Genomic DNA, 24,950 nt, shown 5'->3' with positions numbered 1-24,950 from the left:
AAAGCTGGGTCCATTCTAAAAGCCCTTTATCCCAAAGCCAGGGGTAATGTATAATCTATTTCATTTGCAGTAATTATAAATCGCTCCAATTGGCATATAGTTGAGACCCCATTATTAGTGGGTCAATAGTGTTAAAACAATAATTTTATGGGAAATTGTAATGAACGTGCACATCATTAGAATTCCTGTAATATTGCTATCAGAGTGGGATCTCTGATCGGATTTTATTATCCGTAGTTAGGCCAACGGGCGTATTTATAAGGTGTCTCTTACTGCCATATTCTTTGATTGAGCATAAGGGATTTTCCACAGATTCATTTCTATTGTTTTTGTTGTTGTTGTTACATTATAATATTTTGATAATCAGTACACTAATCGGTAATAATTTGATAAAAGAAAAGAGTAGTATTGTATTGTACTTGGTGTAGTAAATTAAGTGAGCCCGGTGTAAACGGTGGAGCATCATCTTGTGGTCAATTTTGATATTATCCTTGTATTCATTTGTATGCCATTTTTACTGCATGTATTTATTTGTAATAAATTATATTTTATATAATTAATTGCACCCTGTTTCATTATCTGCACAAATTAACTTTAGATTTCATCAATAAAAGAACTGGCGTTTATATGTCCGCCAATTACATTTTTAATTTTTCATATTTCCTAAAAATATGAAATCATAATTTTTATGATTTCATATCTTATATGAAATAAATACTCGACAGGAGCACAAGTATTTTCTAAAACATGTCACAATGCCAGGTCTTTTTTTTTTTATTGCATACGAGAGAAATACATAAAGCGTTAATAAATCCTCAGACACACTACCATGCAGATGTTTTCCGTAAAATGTTTTATTATTCGGCCACCGGTTATGAGTTTCGTAAAAGCAAATGTACATAGACAAGATTTGCTATCATTCAATATGAGGACTTAATACTTGTAGAAGAAGCTTAGGTCCTGATGTAACCTCAAGTTCAACGTCTGGATCATTGAATAAAAAAAAAATTAAAATTAAAAGCAGAATTACTCTTTAACCAGCCATCCAGGGAAGAGGCAGGATGCTTCTGTGTGCTTTATGATACAGATGCTTGACTATACTTGCAGCTTCTACTTATTCCTTCCATATAGTCTTGGCCATTAAAGTGGTTGTCCCGTCTGGGACATTGATTGCGTATCACAAGGATGTGCCATCAATGTCAGATAGGTTCGGGTTTCATCTCTGGGACTTGCTCCCGTCTCCAAAACAGGCCCCCAAAGTGCAGGGCCAGCAGCCGAGCATGCGTGGCCACCCTCTGTTCTCCACTATGGGGGTTCAGAAAATAGCCAAGCACTGGATCAGCTATTTCCGGCAGTCCCATAGCTGTGAATGGAGAGGTGGCCGCGCCTGCGTGGTGCACTTTCCATTCACCGCCATGGGGCTTCCAAAAAATAGGTGAGCGCAATCGCTTGACTGTATATGGAACTCCCATAGCAGAGAATGGAGAGCAAGCAGCGAAGGCATGGTGCGCTCTCCTTCACTGCAGGTGGCCCGCGCCGATCTGACATGGATGCCTTTTCCTAGCGATATGCCGCCTATGTCCCAGACGGGAATACCCGCTCTGTCCCACAACACGTTGCACATTGTTCCCCAAATATGACTTCCAAATATAATGGCTACAATAAACTGAACAGGCATAGGTTATAACTCGGCATACAGCGCTAGCCTTGGGTAAGTTCGTTTGTTTCATGTCGGGCGTACAGCTCCATAGGACACATTGTTAGTGCACTGCGGTCAGAGGGATTTGGTTTAGATGTGAATCGGCTTCCGGTGTGTAATACAGTCCTCTCTGTACACCGTCCGCTCTGAATACTGATGCGTACCATGGCAGGTATGCTAACCTGAGTGTTATTCCCCATGTACAGACACCGTTCCGTCACTGAACCTACCGCCTCACCTTCTCTCCTCCGCAAACAGTCGTCTTCAGTACAGAAATGTTCACTTGTCAGAATTATTCTTATACAAAAAAAAATTAAAAATAAAGTTAATGTAAAAGGGAGTGTTATGAAAGAGAATCCGGAGGAAAATTAAATAAACTTTTTTATTATCTTGCCAACAAATAAAAAAGGTCTTTTTCTCGTCCAGACATTAGGTATCTGTGATATCGGGAAGGTGTTAGCTCTCCAGAGCATCGAGGACTTTAATGATCTGTTGCTTAATGGCTTTGGTTGCGTCTCCTGCATTTGGAATTAAATATCTGAGGAAAAAATAAAAAAAAAAACACATAGGTCAGCAAGCAATTAAGAGTATGTTCACATGGGACAGATTTTGTTGCAGAAATGTCTGTGAATGAACAGGGGGGTCACTGAAATCCACCATCTGAAACATAGCTTTTATTAGTATATTACAATAAGAACTCGTCCCCATATATACACACAAAAAATGAAAAAAATAATGATAATAAAATGAAAATAGCTATCCCATAAGGGCAATGAAGTATAGGGCGGGTCGGGTAGACCAATGATGGAAATAAGGGAAGCTGACCCTAGTTTCACCCTATACTAGATGGCCCTACCTACAAACGGAATAGCCGCCCCCGATAGGGGCGATCCCGTGTCTCGTGCCTCCTATAAACCCTAGGAGACCCTAAACAGGGGGATGGGTACTGCCAATAGATCAATGGCAGGCAACCTATTCCTAGACAATAACGTACAAAAAACAACAAAATAGTGCATGTATCCCAAGTGATATAGACAAAGACACAGTACCAAACATGTGAGCACACGTGAGGTCTGAGAACAAGCCCAACGCGTTTTGCCTAATTGATGATCGGCTCGTCAGGGGATTACTATGAGAGTGTTGTCAGAACAAACCTAAGAGAAATATGAATGGACCAAGATGCAGCCAATCAAAGACAACTATTGAGAACTAAAGTATTGTCTATTTGGTTCCCAAATCTGGATAAACTAAGCGGTAGAACCCCATATGCACTTCAGGGGATACATAGATAGGACTCCCGGTTAACAGTCAGGTGGTCAATACCCCAATGTGCAGGTAAGATAATGCCGATATTGATGTATCAGGACATGGAATGATGATAAGCAGCCATATAAAGGCAAATTAACAACAGGTTACAACCAAAGAGGTACAAAGATGGCTGGATAACTGATATACAATCCAAGTCTATTCAAATAACAACCCCTTATTGGTATATTCTGTGGTGCAAATAGCGAAAACAATGTCCATAAGATAGAACAACAAGCCAACTCAGTAACAACAGATATTGGTAGAATCCCATATAGACAAAAGGGGATATATAGATATGACCCCCGGCTGATAATCAGGTGGTCAATACCCCCATGTGTAGACAAGGGAATACCATTCTCTCAGAACATGATGGTAAGCAGGCATATATAGGCAAGTTGACAACATGCTATAACCAAGGAGATGGCTGGATAACAGATATATAATCCAGACCCATTCAGATAACAACCTCTTATTTGTATACGTGGCAGAACAAATGCAAAAATAAATAAAAAATGGAACCAGATACAAACTCAGTTATAACAAGCGTGAAGTGGTGCTAGGTTTGCGCCATGATATTTAGTGATACTTGCGTGCCCAGGCACTAGCGGGGAAGGGGAGAGAGGTCCCACAAACAATACATGCCGCCGCGCTGATGATATCTGCAGAATGACACGCTGTATGGCGCGCTGTTTTAAATGATCGGCTGGTCACCTGACATCAATGAACATCAGTTCCATTCATTTGAATGGAATCAAAATTAAAAGACTATAAGGGCATTACTAATATGTCTTCTACTGATCTGCAAAAAGTCTAGGGTGCGTCATAGGTCCCACATCTATGTCTGGGAAGAGTCCAGCTATGAACAGAACCTCTTGAGCGTGCAGGTTCTGAGCTGCAGTAAGGCGCCTTTCAGACGAGCGACTTTTCCACGCAGGTGGAATGCGTGAAGTAAACGCATAGCACCTGACCCATTCATTTAATGTTTTCAACGCATAATTTTTGCGTTGCGTCAGAATCGCAGCATGTTCTATATTCCGCGTTTTTCACGCAGCCCTGGCCCCATAGAAGTGAAAAACGCATTGCATCCGGATGTAATCCGTTTTTCATCGATGTCTGCTAGGAGATGTTGTTTGTAAACAATGGGTTTTTTTTTCACGCGCGTGAAAAACGTATCAAAACTGATTGCACCCGCGCAGAAAAAAACTGAAACCCTGAACGCAATTGCAGACAAAACTGACGGAACTTGCTTGCGAAATAGTGCGAGTTTCACTGAATGCATCCTGACACAAAAGAGGCCTATGACAGCTATAGAGGCGCGTGGTCCCTGTATTGTATTTCTGTACGCCTGACTTGCATATGTCCAGAATGTTCCATCAGATGCTGTATGTATAGAGGTATTCCTCCCTAGAAGCCTGCATGCGGGGAAAGGAGGGCTTTGTCGCTCCGTGCCAACATGTGCATATGTCCTTATATTAATATACTGTGTGTGGGGTATTCTGATCCTCGCCTAACGGTAGATATTGGGTGCATAGAAGATTGTGCATGTTATGATTCCAACAAACCTGATTCTTTGTTCTCATAAGAGGAAAAGCCGCCACCAGAAGTTTCTGGCAGCGGCTTATTTCCCTGTCTGGTGGGGCGTCAGGGGGAATAAGTGTCCACTGAACAGGCGATCTAAGGCTTCATTCACATTTCTGTTTTTCACGGACATGTTCTGTATGCATTTTCCATAAATCACACACGTACCCATTGATTCTAATGTGTTTGTTCACTGTGGGTTAGTGAAAAATTTCACACAGACAGGCACCACTTCGGTCCGTGATGTGGACCAAACACATCCATTGAAGACTATGGGTCCATGAAAATCACGGACACAAATACAGATGGCATCTGTCTTTGGTCCGTTTTTCACTGACCACTGGTAGGAGATGCTCTGGAAATGAATTTTCCGCTGAGCAGTGTGAAATATGGACCCACGTATCCCTTCATGGATGGGCATGGAAATGTGAATGAGGCCTAAGGTGTGTGGCCAGCTTAACGGTACAGCTACTCAGAGGTTCTGATGCAGACTTTACGCAGCGGAAAATCTGTAGCGTGTCGTGCCGAAATCTGCAGGTGCAAAATCCACACCAAACAGTGAGAAATTTGCTGTGGATTTCGGTGCAAAAATGCTGCATATTTGCAGCAGATTGCTCCCTCTGCACTGCAAGGGTTAATAATCAGTGGCAGAAATCCGCAGCCTGAACGGATTTGAAATCTGAACGTCAAGGTATGTGTGAATTTCAGTGCGGAAAAGGTCTGCGGCATGTGGATGTGATTGGTGAAAATCTCTCTGACTCTGCTCCTATGTAAACACTGGGGATTTTCCATGCACAAATCCGCTGTGGAAAATCCACTACGTGTGGCCGAACCCTTCGCATGTCCATAAGAATAGGGATGAGCGAACTTGTGTTTTCAAGTTCGGCGTACAAGGTTCGGGTTATCTAAGAATTCCGTTATGGATTCCGCTACCACGGACCATAAGTCATGGTCCAAGGTAGCGGAATCCTTAACAGAATTCTTAGATAGCCCGAACCTTGTACGCCGAACTTGAAAACACAAGTTCGCTCATCTCTACATAAGAAGCTTACACGCAGAAAACTTGAGATTTACTCCATACATTATATCAGGGAGTTCCCTTTTAAGCAATTGCCTAATACGCTCAGTAACTCGGGTCAATTGCCAGCTCATGAGTACAAAGGTAATCCAATGGGCGCTATCACATCATTTAACACTTACCTCTCCACTGCTAATATTTCCACTCCTGAGGCACTGCTATTACCATACTTAAACGTAATCAGCTCAGGGTGTTTCTTTTTTGACGTAATCTTGACGACCGAGCTGAGCGCCTGCCGCGACTGTATGTAAGCGAATCCCTTTCTGGACTGGATCTCCCGCAGACAATACATGTGGGTGGCAGTTACCAGAAGGTGGCTTTAAAAAGAAACGGGAGGGAAAGTGAGTGAGCTTCCACACAGGGGGTCAATTATTTATTCTTACATTCAAAAGTGACTTGAGATATAAGATGTGGTGGTGACAGACCTGAGAAACATATGTCCGTTTTCTTTCACCTCGTGACAGGAAAAGTGGCTCTTGATGTCAGGCTTGTTTATCCAGGTCTGAATGTTAACAATTTCTTTGCGGTCATCATCAGACATGGAGGAGCTGTCAATCTCATCTGAAGAGATATCATAGCAATTAAAATAGTCTTCTAAATGATTAAAACGTTTTATCTAAAGGCCGTATGAAGGGTCACTGCAATCTACGGCGACTGGACAACACCATCAGGTAATATCGCACATTATCAAGTCGTAAGTGTATTACAAAGGCTGATCTGATATTGATAGCCTATCCTTAAGATAGGTCTTTCATTTCAAAATCCTGGACAACCCCTTTAACCCCTTAAGGACTCAGCCCTATTTCACCTTAAGGACTTGGCCATTTTTTGCAAATCTGACCAGTGTCACTTTAAGTGCTGATAACTTTAAAACGCTTTGACTTATCCAGGCCATTCTGAGATTGTCTTTTCGTCACATATTGTACTTCATGACAGTGGTAAAATGAAGTCCAAAAATATTTTTTTTTTGCATAAAATAAAAAAAATAAAAAAAAATACCTAATTTACAAAAAAAAATTGAAAAATTTGCAAATTTCAAAGTTTCAGTTTCTCTACTTCTGTAATACATAGTAATACCCCCAAAAATTGTGATGACTTTACATTCCCCATATGTCTACTTCATGTTTGAATTATTTTGGGAATTATATTTTATTTTTTGGGGATGTTACAAGGCTTAGAAGCAAATTTTGAAATTTTTCAGAAATTTACAAAAATCCAATTTTTAGGGACCACTACAGCTCTGAAGTCACTTTGCAAGGCTTACATAATAGAAACCACCCAATAAGGACCCCATTCTATAAACTACACCCCTCAAGGTATTCAAAACTGATTTTACAAACTTTGTTAACCCTTTAGGTGTTGCACAAGAGTTATTGGCAAATGGGGATGAAATTTGAGAATTTAATTTTTTTGCCTAATTTTCCATTTTAACCCATTTTTTCCACTAACAAAGCAAGGGTTAACAGCCAAACAAGACTGTATCTTTATTGCCCTGACTCTGCCGTTTACAGAAACACCCCATATGTGGCCGTAAACTACTGTACAGCCACACAGCGGGGCGCAGAGTGAAAGGTGCGCCGTTTGGTTTTTAGAAGGCATATTTTGCTGGACTGGTTTATTTACACCATGTCCCAAAACTGATTTTACAAACTTTGTTAACCCTTTAGGTGTTGCACAAGATTTAATGGAAAATAGAGAAAAAAATTCAAAATTTAACTTTTTTGGCAGATTTTCCATTTTAATATTTTTTTTTCAGGTACAAAGCAAGGGTTAACAGCCAAACAAAACTAATTATTTATGGCCCTGATTCTGTAGTTTACAGAAACACCCCATATGAGGTCGTAAACTGCTGTACGGGCACAGGGCAGGGCGCAGAAGGAAAGGAATGCCATACGGTTTTTGGAAGGCAGATTTTGCTGGACTGGTTTTTTTTGACACCATGTCCCATTTGAAGCCCCCCTGATGCACCCCTAGAGTAGAAACTCCAAAAAAGTGACCCCATTTTAGAAACCACGGTATAGGGTGGCAGTTTTGTTGGTACTAGTTTAGGGTACATATGATTTTTGGTTGCTCTATATTACACTTTTTGTGCGGCAAGGTAACAAGAAATAGCTTTTTTGGCACCGTTTTTTTTTTTGTTATTTACAACATTCATCTGACAGGTTAGATCATGTGGTAATTTTATAGAGCAGGTTGTCACGGACGCGGCGATACCTAATATGTATACAATTTTTTTTATTTATGTAAGTTTTACACAATGATTTCATTTTTAAAACAAAAAAAAGTTTTAGTGTCTCCATAGTCTAAGAGCCATAGTTTTTTCAGTTTTTGGGCTATTATCTTAAGTAGGGTCTCATTTTTTGCGGGATGAGATGACGGTTTGATTGGCACTATTATGGGGTGCATATGACTTTTTGATCGCTTGCTATTACACTTTTTGTGATGTAAGATGACAAAAAATGGCTTTTTTTATACCGTTTTTATTTTTTACGATGGTCATCTGAGGGGTTAGCTCATGTGATATTTTTATAGAGCCAGTCGATACGGATGCGGCGATACCTAATATGTATATATTTATTTTTATTTATATAAGTTTTACACAATGATTTCATTTTTGAAACAAAAAAAGAATCATGTTTTAGTGTTTCCATAGTCTAAGAGCTTTTCAGTTTTTTCAGTTTTTGGGCGATTATCTTGGGTAGGGTATGATTTTTGCGGGATGAGATGACGGTTTGATTGTTACAATTTTGGCGTACATTTCAATTTCATCATAGTTTTTCATTTTTTATTTTTATGGTGTTCACCGTTCGGGTAAAGTAACATGACCGTTTTATAGATCAGGTCGTTACGGACGCGGCGATACCAAACATGTGTAGGGAATTTAATTGTTTTCATTTTTAATCAGTGATAAATGTGTTTTTTGATTTTGACTTTTTTTTCACTTTTTTAAACTTTTTTTTGAACCAGACCCACTTGGTTCTTGAAGATCCAGTGGGTCTGATGTCTTTATAATACAGTACAGTACACTATATAGTGTTTTGTACTGTATTTTACTTACACTTTGTCTGAACAGATCTATGCCTTTAGCACAGATCTGTTCAGCACCATGGACAGCAGGATGCCTGAGAAGGCGTCCTGTCGCCATGGGAACCTTCCCCGTCTGCTCAGTTGTGGCCACAACTGCACAGACGGGGAAGGGTAAGGACTGGGGCTCCCTCCCTCTGTCACCCCATCCTGTCAGGGGGCTGCAAAGGCACAGCAGCCCCCCGATGGGAGAGGGATGGAGCTCCCGACTGTTAACCTGTGCTTTTCCATACTGCGGTCCGTACGGACCGCGGTATGGAAAGGGTTAAACGGCTGACATCGCATCACAGATGTCAGCCGTTTATACCAGGGTGTCAGCAATGTGCTGACACCCTGGTATACCCACTAGACGCCAACGATTATTCAAGGGGAGGCGGGCGGGGGATCGCGATCGCGATCCCGCCTGCCGCACCGCCCGCCTTCAACACCCCCCCTGCACCTCCCGCCGCCATATCATCATTCAGGGGTGCAGGGGGGGTGACACATATATAATTTAGGCATATTAAAGTTTCTGATCCCCGCGGTCAGGGACCGCGGGGATCAGAAACTGTAGAAAGCGCAGCAAACCGCAGGTCTGAAATGACCTGTGGTTTGTTGCGATCGCCGACATGGGGGGGGGTCATCGGACCCCCCCCGCGCATTTAGCCGAGGTGCCTGCTCAATGATTTGAGCAGGCACCTTGTTCCAATCACCGCCGGCCGAACGGCAGTGATCGGAACAACACATGACGTACCGGTACGTCATGGGTCGTTAAGGACTCGGGAAACATGCCGTACCGATACGTCATGCGTCCCTAAGGGGTTAAGGCCTTTTTACATAGGCAGTTATTGGGAATGAACTGTACGTTCCCGATAACTGCCCATTATTTACATGCAGAAATCATCTCCTATGTATGGGGGCGTATGATGGCTACAGCGATCGTTCACCCCCATACGGATTTATTGTTTGGAGGCAGCACATCCCCGTTAACACAGGAGGATAGACTAAGGATGATTCCCATGAACAGATGAAACCATCTGTTTGTTTGCCAGGTGACTGGTGGCACCAATAAATGCACAGATCGATTATACTGTAAACACTTGTACCCTACAGTGACCCTGATCCTCAGCCTGTGTAAAAGGGCTTTCAGGATGTTGTGTCTCCAATAGCTAGAATCTGTGCACACCCAAGGTGTTTGTTTTTTTTACTGCCTCTTCGTTTGAAATCAGTGGTGGTCCAGGCTTAGGATCTCATGTTGCAAGATCGTCACGTGACAAACCCATCAGCTATACATTACTTTTAGGGATGTATTAAAGGGGTTCTCCAGGAAAGAAATACAAATAAAAATACAGAAAAACATGTTATTATAAACTCTTAAATGCCTTATAATGGCTCATTTTGTCTAGGGGACTATCAGTGCAGGAGTTAAAATGGCCGCTGTCAGATTCCTGGACATGGAATCCGTCCTCCTAATCTCACAGCAGGACGGCCTGTATGAGAAAGAAGAGTACAGAGCAGGAGTCCTTTGCAAGCTCCTCTGCCTGTATGAGCACTGTGAAGCACAAAATGATATGCAGATGACAGCTGAGATAAGCTCTTACCTGTCTGTCAGTCTGAGAAGAGAGCTGAAAGGGAACCGGTCATCAACTTTATGCTGACCGTACTGAGGTACGGTTATCCATGAAGTCCTGCTCTCCCGCCCACCTGCTGATGACTGACAGGCTTCTACCTAGTTTTCTCCCTTTCTCTCTAGGAGAGAACTGCCAATCAGCAGATGGGTGAGAGAGCAGGAGATTATGGATAACCATGACTCTTCTCAGGTAGATTTGACTCTTTTCAAGGCCTGGGCTGCAATGATTATGATGCTGGTTCTCGGCAACCACTTACTTTTAGCTGATGTGTGACACACCGCTAAAATCAGTATTTCTGTCACTACTGCCCTCAGTACGGTCAGCATAAAGTTAATGACAGGTTCCCTTGAAGTCACCTCCAACACACAAGCTGAAGTGTTTTCTAATGACACTTTTCCCCCACAGCATTGTGTGTCTGGTACTCATCCCTACACTTCATCTTGTGAGTACGAGGCGAGGTCCGTCCCAAAGCACTTATCTCAGCTGTCTTCGGTACATAATATAGAGACAGGAGGTTACACAGGGCTCCGGCTCTGTGCTCTGCGTTCTCACACAGGCCGTCCTGCATTAGGAGGATGGATTCCATGTCCAGGAATCTGAGAGTGGCCATTTTAATTCCTTCACCGATTGTCCCCTAGATAAAAATGAGCCATTATAAATATTTATAGGCATTTAGGAACTTATTTATAATAAACATGTTTTTTCAGTATTTTCATTCTTTTCTTACCTGGAGAACCCCTTTAACTATTGAAATAATAGAAACAAACTATACATTATAACAAAAAGGTACCTGTGTCATATTCTTCTTCATCTCCAATGCTAAACACCGGTTTGACACCCCGATACGGCTTCCCCACTCTGTCGCTGCTGCTGACGTGTCTGCAGGATTCAGAGAAGGAAATAACATGGAGCTGATTTAATGAAAGCTAAAAGGCATGCAGGAGATATAAGCCGTCCTTGTTGTGAGAGGGGCACCATGTGACATTGTGCTGTTAGATTAAGCTTCGGCATTAGTCGTGTAAGCATTACACAGCAGGTTATGTCACCAGGAGATGTCCATGCAAGCAGAGTTGCATGCCTGACCGTTAAAAGCAAAAGCAAAACTTTTTGACTGGTAAGTAAAAGCTTATCATCTGCTGTAGAGTTGCGGGGTGCCCATTACTGCATTTTGTGTCCCTTGTGTATAGAGTGTATATACAGGGTTCACCTGGGATATGCTACATTCCTGGACAAGCAGCCAGAGAAACGCGAGGGGGGCGACAGTCCAGGAATGAGCAGAACGGCTGTACCATTGGCCATAAACCTCTGCAATCTTGGGCCACAGATATGATCCAAATACTTGTGTGCCAGGGAAGGAGCAATACGAGCTCTGCAGAGGAGGTACCGTTCTGCCCCAGAAGAACCATCCCTTAGGACTGTTTTGTACGCAGTCCCTAATGCTCAACTATAAAGCAGATTAAATATCGTAAGGACCCACAAATTACAACTGTGTGTCGTGGGTTAACAAACTTTCTTAAAAACATGTCAGACGTGTGGGAATATCCGGCGATGCAAAGAATAAGGCCTCTTTCACACGTGCGATACTGATTATGTCAGGGTCTGTTCAAAGAAAAACTGATGGTTCTGCACGTAAATTGAATCAGTTATTTCTGCTTTTGCGTTCAGTGTGTGCATTTTTTTCCCCACCGGATTGCATGTGTTCTTCTACTGCATGAAAAAAAAACACACAATATCGATATGGATACGTGAAAAACAAGGCTCATGTGCACAGACCCGTTGAAATCATTGGGTCAGGATTCAGTCGATTCCCAAAAAGGCATCGCATCCAGACGGAAAACTTGCTCGTGTGAAAGAAGCCTAAGGGACTGATTCACACGAACGTATCCCGTGTCCATTCCATTTTCCCCGGCGCCTCCCCAACGGCACTGATAAGAGGGTATCCCCGCCCCCGGGACAGGAAACAACACTGGAGCTCCAGATTAAAAAGGCCTCCTCTTCTTACCTAAGCCAGTGTTGTTTCCTGTCCATGGACAGCCGCGGATGCTCCTGCCAGTACTATGAAGATCACCTGGCAGCTGGAACTCCTAGAGAGGAGATCTTAGCATCTCTACCGAAGTTGAAACAAGCAACAAACTTTTTAGCTGATGCTTCAGCTGATTTGGTGAGACTATCTGCTAGGATTTTTCTATGGGCAGAAAAACATCGACTTCCTTATCAGCGGTCCATTTAAAGGGAAGCAAAAATCTTGTAGCAGATTTCTTAAGCAGGCAGACAATAAAGGAAAGATATGGGGCCCTGAGTCCCGACGTATTCCAATTGATCACAGCAAAATGGGGTGTTCCAATCCTGGACTTCTTTGCAGATCGGGGCAACAGGAAGGTACAGAGGTTTTGTTCTCTGTCCCCACAGGACCAGCCACAGATTCTAGATACCCTATCTCGTCCAAGGCCAAAGGGGCTGCTTTATGCTTCCCCCCCCCCCCCCTTTCAGCTTAATTCCGAGAACCCTAATGAAAGTGGTGGAAGAACAGGCGCAGGTAATTATGATCGCTCCTTATTGGACAAGAAGAGCCTGGTTTTCCCTGCTTCTCAATCTGTCGGGGGGGGGGGGGGGAGAATACTGGACTCTTCCAGCACTTCCAGATCTTTTATTTCAGGGTCCGATTCACCACCCCAGAGTCTCTCAACTCAAATTGACAGCTTGGAGATTGAACGCCTAGCTTTAAAAGGAAAGGGCCTCTCGGATCCAGTAATCTCCACTATACTAAAAGGTAGGAAAGTCGTGACATCAAAAATTTATCTTAGGACCTGGAAGGCCTTTCTTGCCTTTACGAAGAGCAAAAACTGTCAAAATTCCCTTCCGAATGTTCCCATTATTTTGGATTTCCTACAGTCGGGGTTGAACAAGGGTCTCAAACCCTCTACCCTCAAAGTGCAGATATCGGCCTTGAGTATTTTTCTGGATGCAAAATTGGCAGAACCACCTTTAATCAAGGAATTTATTAAAGGTGCAGTCAGAATCTCACCAACCATACGCTCTACCATTCCAACATGAAACTTAAATTTAGTTCTTACAGTCTTAATGGAGTCATTGATGGTATCTTCATGAAGCTTTTATCACTTAAGACTGCCTTTCTTCTAGACATAATAACCATAACAACTGCTAGAAGATTCAGGCACTCTCTTGTCGTGCACCGGATCTTAAAATTTTAGATGACCGTATAAGCGTTCCTTCCAAAAGTAGTTTAAAAAGTCCATTGTAATCTGGAAGTTGTTCTGCGTCCTTCTGTGATTCTTCTACCATGGACCAAGAGAGGAAGTTCCACAATCTGTATGTAAGACGTTGCCTACTAGGTTATCTGGAGAGAACAAAGCAGATCAGACAGTCGGACCACCTCTTTATCCAGTTCCAAGGTCCTAATAAGGGTCTAGAAGCCAGGAAGCCTACAATCACTCGGTGGATAAGAGACGCTATCTCTCTTTGTTATACAAACAAGAATCTTGTTTCCCCAGCAGGACTCAAGGCCCACTCGACTCGGGCTATGTCAGCCTCCTGGGCAGAAAACGCTGCTATATCAATTGAACAGATCTGCAAAGCGGCTGCCTGGGCTAATCCTATGACCTTTTTTAAGCACTACAGGCTGGATGTGACCCATAATCAGGACTTGTTCTTTGGGCGTAGAATTCTTTCTACAGTAGTCCCTCCCTGAAATATGTTCATTCTCTGTTAATCCTCCTGTCAATGCTGTTGGGGAAAAGGGTTAATTACTCTTACCGGTAATTGGATTTTCCATTAGCCTCCCCAACGGCACTGGGGGTTTTTCCACCCTTCTTTGTTATTTTTGGTAAAAGTATAATTACCTTGGTGGATTGTATGATGTTGAATTAATAATAATAATTTTTCTTTCCTGTCCAGGGGGTGGGGATACCCTCCTGTCAGTGCCGTTGGGGAGGCTAATGGAAAATCCAATTACCGGTAAGAGTAATTAACCCTTTTCTTTAAGGCCCATATGCGGAACTATTCACTTTAATGGGCCCGCAAAAAAACCTGAATTGACTCCGTGTGCATTCCGTTTCCGCATGTCCGTTCTGCAAAAAAGATAGAACATGTCCTATTCTTGTCCGTTTTGCGGACAAGGACAGGCATTGTTACAATGGATCCGCAAAAGAAACGGATGCAATATGGATGTCACACGGACGTCATTTGTATTTTTTGCAGACCGCAAAATACATACATTCGCATGCAGTCTCCGTTATTCCATTCTTACCAATATCACTTTTACAAAACCATAATACGCTTTAAAGTAATTGTCCAGGATTAGAAATAGCACCACTATGGTCCACGAGATGAATGCAGCTCAGCCCCATTCACTTCAATGAGGATAAAGTGCAATACTAGACACAGCCCACTGACAGAAGGGGCGCACTTTCTGTGAAATTAAGAGACCCTCTTCTAATCCTGAACAACCCTTTTAAGTTAAAACCTCCTTGAATAACCCTCACAATGAGAGAAACCTCCGCAAGCATTGCTCTGTAAGAGAAAAAGCCTGGAATAAATGGACTTCTTATGAGGACAACATGTGGATCAGCAAACAATATGGCGACCAGTCCACAGATTTACCATACATGAATAAAGTGCAGCAAGCAAACAAAGCATACAAAATATTTCTACACACGGTGAGCCGAAAATATTTTGTAGCTTTCAAAAGGCACTAATGGGGAAAACCAGTAATGTGCTTCTAATGTCCGTGTCTATTGGAGGAAAGTGTGAGAGGAAATGGTTGGCATTAACGCATCTATAATTTACTATTCTGGAGTGAAATGTTATGAGCAGAGAGCAGATCAGCTTCAGATGGAAGAGAACATTAGTGCGGCTGTGCGGTTAGGAGACGAGGTGAGCGGGGCCCTCTACTCTTCAGTAATGGAGAGAGAAGCATCAGTGACACCGACAGGCCACAAGGGGGCAGGATCTTCCACAAGGACCAAAGTTGCTTTTCAGAATTTGGGCGCCTATAGATTATAGACTAAGGCCTCATGCACACGACCGTATTTAGTATCCGTGTCTGCTCATTTTTGGCGTATTGCACACGGACCCTTTCATTTCTATTAGTTTGCAAAAAAAATATAATAATAATACAGCACAGCTATGTCATCCATCTGCTGTCCGTTCCGAAAATGATATAACTTATGGTCGACAAAAATAGTTATTTCTAGTAATGGGAGTGAGAAAATTGCGGATTGCACTCGGAAGGTATCCGTATTTTGTGGCTCCGTGATTTGCGGACCACAAAAACGGACACGGTCGTGTGCATGAGGCTTAACATACAGCAGTGGAATCAAGATGGCGGCAGGGGAGGTGGGGCTGGTGGCACGTGTCGGCGTGACTGATGCTTACGTAGGGTGAGACACTGTGCTTAGAGGACAGAAGAGGTGGTGGAATCACAGCTCACTACAGCTTACCGCTCCAAACTCGCCCTCTCTGGCCAGGGAAGATTGAAAGTCATTCTACAGTAAATTGAGGCACAGGACACAAACCGAAAAGGATTACATCAACAAAAAAGTCACATTAACCGACAATTCCAATATGTCTGATCTTAAAAACTAATCAACAAATACTCGGGGAAAGAAATACAGACTTTTCTATTCACTACACACATTTCTTTTTAGAACATTTTCTACACATATAACCAGAGACGTATAAAAAAAACAAAACAAAAAAAAAAAAAAAAAAAACATAAAATCAGCAATTAAGTATTACTGTAACCTTCAGGGGTTTCTGGTGATCTGCTTGACTTGTGCTCCAGCATCTGCTGCGCTTGTCTGACTATTTACCAGACACAACGCCATACTGTGGCTGTGCCTGGAACTGCAGCCCACTACAGCTCGTTCCCTCTTCTATAAAGGCTCATTCATGCATCTGCATCTGTTCCGCAATTTTGCAGAACGGGTGCGGACCTATTCATTTCAATAGGGCCGCAACAGATGAGGATAGCACACCGTGTGCTGTCCTCATTGGTTGTTCTGTTCCGCGGCCCCTCAAAAAATATAGAGCACGTCCTATTCTTGTCTGCAATCGCGGACAAGAATAGGCATTTCTATAATGGGCCACCTGTTCCATAAATTGCGGAAAGCACACAGGCGGCATCCCTGTTTTGCGGATCCGCAATTTGCAGACTGCAAAAACCCGGCGCGGTCGTGTGAATGCACCCTAAAGATAAAGCTGAACGTTTACCAGGACTGCAACAATGATAGCCTATCCCGATAACAGGGCAACAATATTAGATCAGTTCGGGTCCAACTCCCCCAAATCAGCTGAATAAAGGGGGCTGGGGCATCTCCATTGCTTTCTAGGTGCAGCGCTGTACTTGGTAGTGGCTGTGCCTGGTATTACAGCTCACTGAGGCTCAGTCCCGTTCAGGTGAACAAGAAATATCTGCAATTCCTGGCACAGCCACAACTGACAGAGCGACGCTGAGTCCTGGAAGCTACGAAGGAGTTATTTTCCCCTTCTATCAGCTTATTGACAGGGGAGCTGGGAACTGAACCCCCACAAGTCTATTCTTAGGTTAGGCCATTCACTTTAGAGTCTTTACCTATTACAGGGGTTGTCCAGACTGTTTTAAGTGATAGACTATCCTCAGGATAGGCCATTACTAGCCTATTGGCGGGGGTCCGCCACCCTGAACACCCACAGATCAGTTGTTATGTGTTGCTCCTTCTTCAGAAGTCATCGCTGGAACTGCACACTTGCCATTGTAGTAGACGGCTCTTGGCGCTGCAGTAACAAGCGCCGTCCACTACAATGTAGACAATGCTCTGTAGCTCTGGCGCCAATTTCCACTGACGGACACACACAGAACAGCTGATCAGAGGGGGTGCGGGGTGTTGGAGCCCCGTCGATAGGATCCGGAGGATCAGCCATCGCTTAAAAAGGCTGGACAACCCCTTAAAGGGTTTTCTGTCACCTGAGAAATGGGTATTAAGCTGGCTGACACTAGCCATGTGCTAATGTCAGCTGAACAGAACTATATTAGAGCCATCTCACTGTCTGAAGCCTTTATTGAGGAAAAACAAACTTTTATAATATGCTAATTAGCCTCTAGGAGCAGGGGGGGGGGGGGGTTGCACCTGCTACTAGAGGCTCCGTTTGCCCACCTCTTTTCACGCCCTTCTTCTCTTGATTGACAGGGCCAGGGCAGCGCTGCTCTCCTCCCGCCGGCCGTGCCTGCAGTGTAAATCTCCCGCTATTCAGTATTGAACGGCGCAGTGAGGAAGCCAACAGCCACCGAGCGTCCTTCCCTCACTGCGCCTGCGACGAATACTAAACGGCGCGAGATTTACACTGCAGGCACGGCCGGCGGGAGGAGAGCAGCGCTGCCTGGCCCTGTCAATCAAGAGAAGAAGGGCGTGAAAAGAGGTGGGCAAACGGAGCCTCCCCCCCACTAGAGGGTAATTAGCATATTATAAAAGTTTGTTTTTCTCAATAAAGGCTTCAGGCAGTGAGATGGCTCTAATATAGTTATGTTCAGCTGATATTAAGCTGGCTGACATTAGCCATGTGCTAATACCTATTTCTCAGGTGACAGAAACCCTTTAAAGTTTAATCTTTCTAAAAGGGGAGGAGGAATAACATAGCTGTACACCTGCAGTCCTGATATACATTAAATGTATACAGTGCATTCATACAATCCTACTCTATACAGAACGGACATGGACAGGTCTCACAGCTATATTCAAGGCGTCTTCATAAGGCAACTAAAAGTGTGTAAGAGGAAGAAGAGCACAAACCACTAAATGTTAAAGGGCAAATGAGCCTCTAGGAGCGACGGGGGCGTTGCCGTTACACCTAGAGACTCTGCTCTCTCTGCACGTTGATTGACAGGGCCAGGCAGTCATGATATCGTTTACACTGTCTAGCCCTGAGTCAAAGTGCAGAGGGTGCGGAGGTTGCAGAGAGAGCAGAGCCTCTAGGTGTAATGACAACGCCCCCGTTGCTCCTAGAGGCTCATTTGCATATATTAAAACATCATTTTTCTCAGCAATGCGGGCACATATGAACATGGGACCAACACAGATGTCTTCAGCTGCCAAGCGCACATGGAGCAGGTCAGCCCGTTTCTTAGGGACAAATTTGCCGACAGATGCCCTTTAAGGGCAGGCCATAAGCTGACGGTGAATAACTGCTTCACAGTAAAGGTCTTTTTTAAGCCAATAACTTATCTGTATTGCACATTTTATCCCAACAAAATGAATGAGAAGTAAAAATCCTGATACAAGGAGCCATGGGATGCAGTTGGCGTTTCACAGCACTTACACACTCACCTGTCTACAGGGGTGGAAGTATTCTCAATAAAGCTGATCACTTTCTCCTTGACATTCACAGACTTTGTTTTCAATGCCACCGTCATTTTATTTACTAAAGACTTCACCCCTTTGCCGTCCCCAAATCCATTGGAAGAATCGCCCTGCAAAATAAATCACCTCCGTTCTTAAATGTGCAAAACCTTATTACTGCGACATTCAGTCCTCGGGGCGTTACCATACTATACTGCTATACGGTGTAACATCAGGAAGAGTCAGGAGGCAATGAATATCTGCACTTACATCTGTATAGGAGCTCATACTGCCCCGGGATCCAGATGTACTAACAATCCAATGCCCATAGCCACAGTCCGGTCCGTCTACATTCATGTCTGCCAGGTGCTGCTGCAACACTGTATAAAGAGCAAAAAACAAAGACTGAAAAAACACACATTAAAGGGGTTTGCACGTTATATGGGACAATGAATAGAGGAGATTTATGCAATTTGCTAATATACAATGTGCTTTTTTATTGCCTTTTTAAGCAGTATCCAATGGTAATACTGGTCCTCTCCCCGCACAGCCCTGCTGCTCTTATCCTGATAATAGCCTGTAATGTATCCGATTGTAAACCACTGCTCGTGTGCAAGCCAGCACCTGGATCTGAATACTTTTGTAATTGGATTTAATTAAACATTTAGTATAGCCACTGAGTTATTCATTGAAATCTATCTGTATAGCGCCACCTGCTGTTTGCACTTTAGTGGACGCACATGCTCAGTTCCATCCTTCCACTGCCACCAGCTGCAGCAGACAGACCACGTTTCCTGAGAAAGGGCACGCCCCCGTGACCTGGCAGCTTGAAATAAAGCAGAGCAGACTAAAGATGTCGGATTTTGAACATTAATCATGGGACAGCCCCTTTAATCTGTGCGTGCGCATCAAGAAACCAGTGCAGGCATAGTGCGTTACAATGGGAGAGACTAATAGGGGGAGTCGTATCACGTGCTTCTACATCAGCAGCCATTTTCAGGATGAGCGTATTGGGGCACTGAATGACACTGTGGCAATTTTATGATGCGTTACTGCTCAGGACGAGCTGTCTGTAAGGGAAAAAAAAGGGGATGCAATTTTCATCGGATTTTACCTAGTCCCTTTTTCCTCTGTAAAATACCCCACTCCCCTAAATTTGGAGCTGGAGGCCAGCCGCCTGGTGAAAGAGCACCCTCACTAGGACTGACCAGAGTACCTGCAAAATTGGGGTGAAAAGGAGGAAGCGAGCGCCCGACAAAAGGATAAGACGCAGAATCGGAAAGAATTATGTAACATATTCATAGATTATAAGGCTGAAAAAAAAAAGATCTGTCCATCCAGTTCGGCCTGTTATCCTGCAAGTTGATCCAGAGGAAGGCAAAAAAAAAAAAAAAAAAACGAGGTAGAAGCCAATTTTAGGGGAAAAAAATTCCTTACCGACTAAAATCACGCAATCAGAATAACTCCCATGTGATTTATTTCACATTGAATGATGACCATAGGTGTGGTGAGTACAACCGCCCACTGAACCGAGGCATTTTTTAAGATATCAATAAATCATCAATATCAGGAATCCTCTTCACTTGAATGGGACGAGCAGTTGTAATCACACTGCTACAAGCGAGACGGCGTGCAAACAGCTAAACAGTGAAGAGGATGCAGTGCTGTGACTTCAGATGATCGGCGAGGTGCCAGGAGTTGGACCCCTGCCGTTCTGATAGTGATGACCTATCCTGAGGATGAACAATGAACAACCCCTTTAATTAGAAAGCCCAGGGACAATTTTTGCTCTTGTTTAATTGGCTATAAACAGTGGAGATGTAGCCATCAACACTGAGCGCTCTGCTTCTTTATAGAGAGAAGACTTCGATACTCAGGGGGCAGCACCTCACAATATAATAAAACAGCAAGGACGTGTGTGTGTGTGTGTGTGTGTGTGTGTGTGTGTTTGTGTGTGTGTGTTTGTGTGTGTGTGTTTGTGTGTGTGTGTGTGTGTGTGTGTGTGTGTGTGTGTGTGTGTGTGTGTGTGTGTGTGTGTGTGTGTGTGTGTGTGTGTGTGTGTGTGTGTGTGTGTGTGTGTGTGTGTGTATATATATATATATATATCTCTGTATATATTTCAAATACCTGGACAAACATCTACATTCGCACAGATGACTACAGCAGAAAGTAACTTACCCATAAATCCTCCTTTGGCAATACTTATATATTCCTTGTTTTTCTGTTAAAAAAAATAAAAAAATAAAACAAACACATTGAATGAAGAAATTTTACCCATCAACATAAATATTCTTCTGGTCTACATGATCCAAGAACATTTCTAGTGACAAAGGGGCACATTTATTAAAGGGGCATTCTCATCTCAGACAATGGGGGCATATCGCTAGGATATGCCCCCATTGTCTGTTAGGTGCGGGTCCCACCGATGGGACCTGCACCTACAACGAGAATGAAGCGGGGAGCGCTGTGGCTGGAGGACCCTGGATTTCCCGGGGTCCGTCCACCACCAAGCACTGCTCCCATAGAAGTGAATGAAAGCGCACCGCGCATGCGCAGCACATGCTCCCATTCATTTCTATGGGGCAGACGGCTTGGCTATTTTCGGCAGCCTCATAGAAATGAATGGAGAGCGGCTGCGCATGCGCAGTGCGCCCTCCGTTCATTTCCCGGCTCCGTTCTCATTGTAGGTGCGGGTCCCGCACCCATCAGACAATGGCGGCATATCCTAGCGATATGCCTCCATTGTCTGAGATGGGCAAAAACCCCTTTAAGACCAGCATTTTAGACGCCGGTCTTAATAAAGCCCCATAGCTGGCGGTGGATTCGCCAGTGTTATGAAGAGGCGCCGGCCTCTACATAACTTCGCCTGATCCACCACCGCTTCTAAATGTATGAGAGCCTCCTAGCCGTCTTACATTTAGACCTTTTTCTATACCCATTTCAATGGTAAATGAGACGGGCTGGCCCCTTCCCTGGCACATCCACCTATTGTGAGCGGAGAGAAGTCGCTGATTGCGGCGCAACTAACCGTTTGGGTTAGGTGTTCTGTAGATTGCTATTATTTTCCCTTATAACATGGTTATAAGGGAAAATAATACATTCTTAATACAGAATGCATGGTACAATAGGGCTGGAGGGGTTAAAAACCTTAACTCACCTTAATCCACTTGATCGCGCAGCCGGCATCTCTTCTGTCTTCTTCTTTGCTGTGGACAGGAATAGGACCTTTGATGACGTTACTGTGCTCATCACATGGTCCAATCACATGGTTCATCACCATGGTGAGGGACCATGTGATTGGATCATGTGATGTGACGTCACCACAGGTCCTTAGCCGGCAGCTCAACAATACAGAAGAAGACAGAGATCCGCAACTACGCGATCAAGTGGACTCGGTGAGTTAATTATTAAAAAAAAATTTAACCCCTCCATCACTATTGTACTATGCATTCTGTATTAGGAATGCTATTATTTTCCCTTATAACCATGTTATAAGGGAAAATAATACAGATCGGGTCCCCAGCCCGATCGTCACCTAGCAACCATGCGTGAAAATCGCACCGCATCCGCACTTGCTTGCGGATGCTTGGGATTTTCACTCGGCCCCATTCACTTCTATGGGGGCCTGCGTTGGGTGAAAAATGCAGAATATAGAGCTTGCTGCGATTTTCACGCAACGCACAAGTGATGCGTGAAAACCACCGCTCGTGTGCGCAGCCCCATAGAAATGAATGGGTCCGGATTCAGTGCGGGTGCAATGCGTTCAACTCACGCATTGTACCCGCACGGAATACTCGCCCGTGTGAAAGGGGCCTAATAGTAAAAAGGGTGGTTTCACTCTTGCATGTTTTTAGGAAAAAGCTATTTTTTTATGGCAGTTTTCTATATATAAGTATTTGCAACAAAAAAAATGCTGCAGCCCAATGTATGCTCAAAAACCAATAGTGAAATAAAAAACATGTACTATAAACAGTGCTTTATTTCCTCGTATTTTCTCTGTGTATTTTTGGGGGTCCATTGTATTTTTTCAGTTGTCTTCCCAACGCCTGAAAAAACACGTTAAAAACGTGCCGCATCATAGATGGAGCACAGTTAATACAGACAATCACTGAACCAAGGACGCGGCGGCGAGGGATTGCTTAGCTATTACTCCTTTTCTTTTTTTGTCAGCTGCTGGTAAAAAATGCCATGAGGCTGGACAACTCCAATAATCCATAGAGGATTTAGATCGAACACCGACCATTAAGTCCAACACCAAATTATTTGCAAAAGGTGATAACAATTAGTGACCTTCTGTATCTGTCCCTCTAGATGGTAAGTAGGCAGAAAACAGATTCCTGGACTGCAGTTGATTCTGTGATTCTATTAATCATGAGCCTATACAATATGAGGAGATCAAACCTGTAAGAAATGGGCAAGAACCATATTCATGTACATGTCTTCTTCTTCCCTGCCACTGCCCATGAAGCACAAGTGTTCTCCTCCGGCCACCGAGCCAGACTCAATGGACTGCTTCTGCGCCTCTAGAAGAGACTTCACCGACAATGCAAACTCTCCGGGATTGTGTAGCATCTGTAGAACACACATCAGAGCTCACTACATACAGTACAGCAGGCTTTCACAGCTAGATCAGCAGTGACCGAGAAGTCTACACACCAAGTCCGAGTCCAAGTGAAACGCTGTAGAGAGATGGCCAGAATTGTACTGCTCTGCAGGCCGGCAATCCACCACAAAGAACCGCACGCCATCCTGGAGGAGCAAGAAAACATGAGTGTTATGCCTTCGGCCTCATGCACACGGCAGTTGTTTTGGTCCGCATCCGAGCCACAGTTTTTGCGGCTCGTATGCGGACCCATTCACTTCACTTCCGTCGCTCCGTTCTGTGGTCCGCAAAAAAATATAACCTGTCCTATTCTTATCCGTTTTGCGGACAAGAATAGGCAGTTATTTTAATGGCTGTCCGCGCCGTTCCGCAAATTGCGGAACGCACACGGACGCCATCCGCGTTTCTGCGGATCTGCAATTTGCGGACTGCAAAACACACAACGGCCGTGTGCATGCGGCCTTATTCACACAGTGTTCGGTCAGTGATTTTAAGCCAAAACCAGGTTCGGCTCTAAGCACAGAACAGGTGCAGATCTTTCCCTAAGGGTTTGCGGAACGCACAGGGCCAGCCCTATATAGAAATGCCTATTGTTGTCACTGCTTGTCAGCCGGCGGTCCCATATTCTCCAGCATCATCTCTGCTGGTCATAGGAGGAGAACGCCATTGCGTATGCTCTCAAGAAAAGAAGATTCTGGAGATTATGGATCAGCTGGCTCAACAGCTTTGACATATCCACACTGCCGAATATGATCAAGCCGAGAAACTGTGCATCTCCACCTCGTAACACTCACAAGGGTGGCTACACTATGGAGGGGGAGCTGAAAGGCTACATGGCGCTAGAATACGTTAATATAGTAACTTGCACAGAAAAACGGTTATAAAGGATTAAACACAGTATTATTTGTGGGATAACCTCTTGATCTATATTGTCTTTAAAGTGAAGGAGATATGAGAGAATCTATGAGGGACATTACTGCACCAGCAGATAACATACTGTATGCTAGAAATAATACTTCCAAGCTGGATCGGACTGCAGACATCATGCACTCGTGTGCTGAACGGAGTCAAGGCTGCAATCACGTGGTGCCACATTACTGTGGGCCCTTTAAATAACCCCCTCTTTGTAAACAGGCATCAAGTGCTTAGACTTTTTATTCACCAAGAAATAGTAAAAGGTAAATACAAGAAGAGTCTTGTGCTCTGTACATATTGCCTGTCTGTATCCTGCAGTCTAGTGTTTATTAGTTCAGCTAAACACAAGGATGTCCCTGAAGAGTAAGCACACGGCCACATGGACTGCTGTGGATCTTCTGCAGATGTACCCGAAATCATGCATATTGCGGTGTGGAAATGCTGTGGCGGTTCTACCAATTTCACCCCATGCACTGCAAAGAGTGAAATCACAGCCGATAGTAACATAAAATGACATGCTACGGATTTAAAATCTGCAGTGCATGACACCGTATGTGCGGATTTCACTGCAGACACGCTCACCCACGTCACTGCTACCGTAAACTCTGCGGGTTTTCCGCGCACAATTCTGCTCTACGTGCGGCCATACCCTACCTAAGGAATGTGCCTGCTGGGTGAGAGAAATCTAGAACATTTTCTTTTATTCCTTATATGCCGGATTCTTTGGCCTAGTTGCATACAG

General features: G+C 43.9%; 1 protein-coding gene across 2 annotated transcripts in view; it reads right to left on the bottom strand.

Annotated features, from left to right (window-relative positions):
* Nucleotides 1-832: 832 nt before the first annotated feature.
* Nucleotides 833-24,950, bottom strand: part of TBC1D23 (TBC1 domain family member 23) — a 76,671-nt gene continuing 52,553 nt past the window's right edge. Inside the window, exons 10-19 of one of the 2 annotated variants that reach the window (XM_040423298.1) lie at nt 23,347-23,439; nt 23,092-23,262; nt 20,869-20,911; nt 18,961-19,070; nt 18,679-18,821; nt 15,817-15,861; nt 11,148-11,236; nt 6,089-6,224; nt 5,786-5,980; nt 833-2,237 (exon numbers count right to left, since the gene is read on the bottom strand). In XM_040423298.1, coding sequence (XP_040279232.1) covers nt 2,156-2,237; nt 5,786-5,980; nt 6,089-6,224; nt 11,148-11,236; nt 15,817-15,861; nt 18,679-18,821; nt 18,961-19,070; nt 20,869-20,911; nt 23,092-23,262; nt 23,347-23,439 — 1,107 coding nt within the window. In that variant the 3' untranslated portion in view covers nt 833-2,155. The remainder of the gene's footprint in view (nt 2,238-5,785; nt 5,981-6,088; nt 6,225-11,147; nt 11,237-15,816; nt 15,862-18,678; nt 18,822-18,960; nt 19,071-20,868; nt 20,912-23,091; nt 23,263-23,346; nt 23,440-24,950) is intronic. The other variant, XM_040423299.1, reaches the window with a different exon arrangement.

Source organism: Bufo bufo, chromosome 3 (assembly GCF_905171765.1).
Source record: "Bufo bufo chromosome 3, aBufBuf1.1, whole genome shotgun sequence".
Lineage (NCBI taxonomy): Eukaryota > Metazoa > Chordata > Amphibia > Anura > Bufonidae > Bufo > Bufo bufo.
Note: the sequence above shows the minus strand (reverse complement) of the source record. Positions and strands in the feature narration are given on the sequence as shown.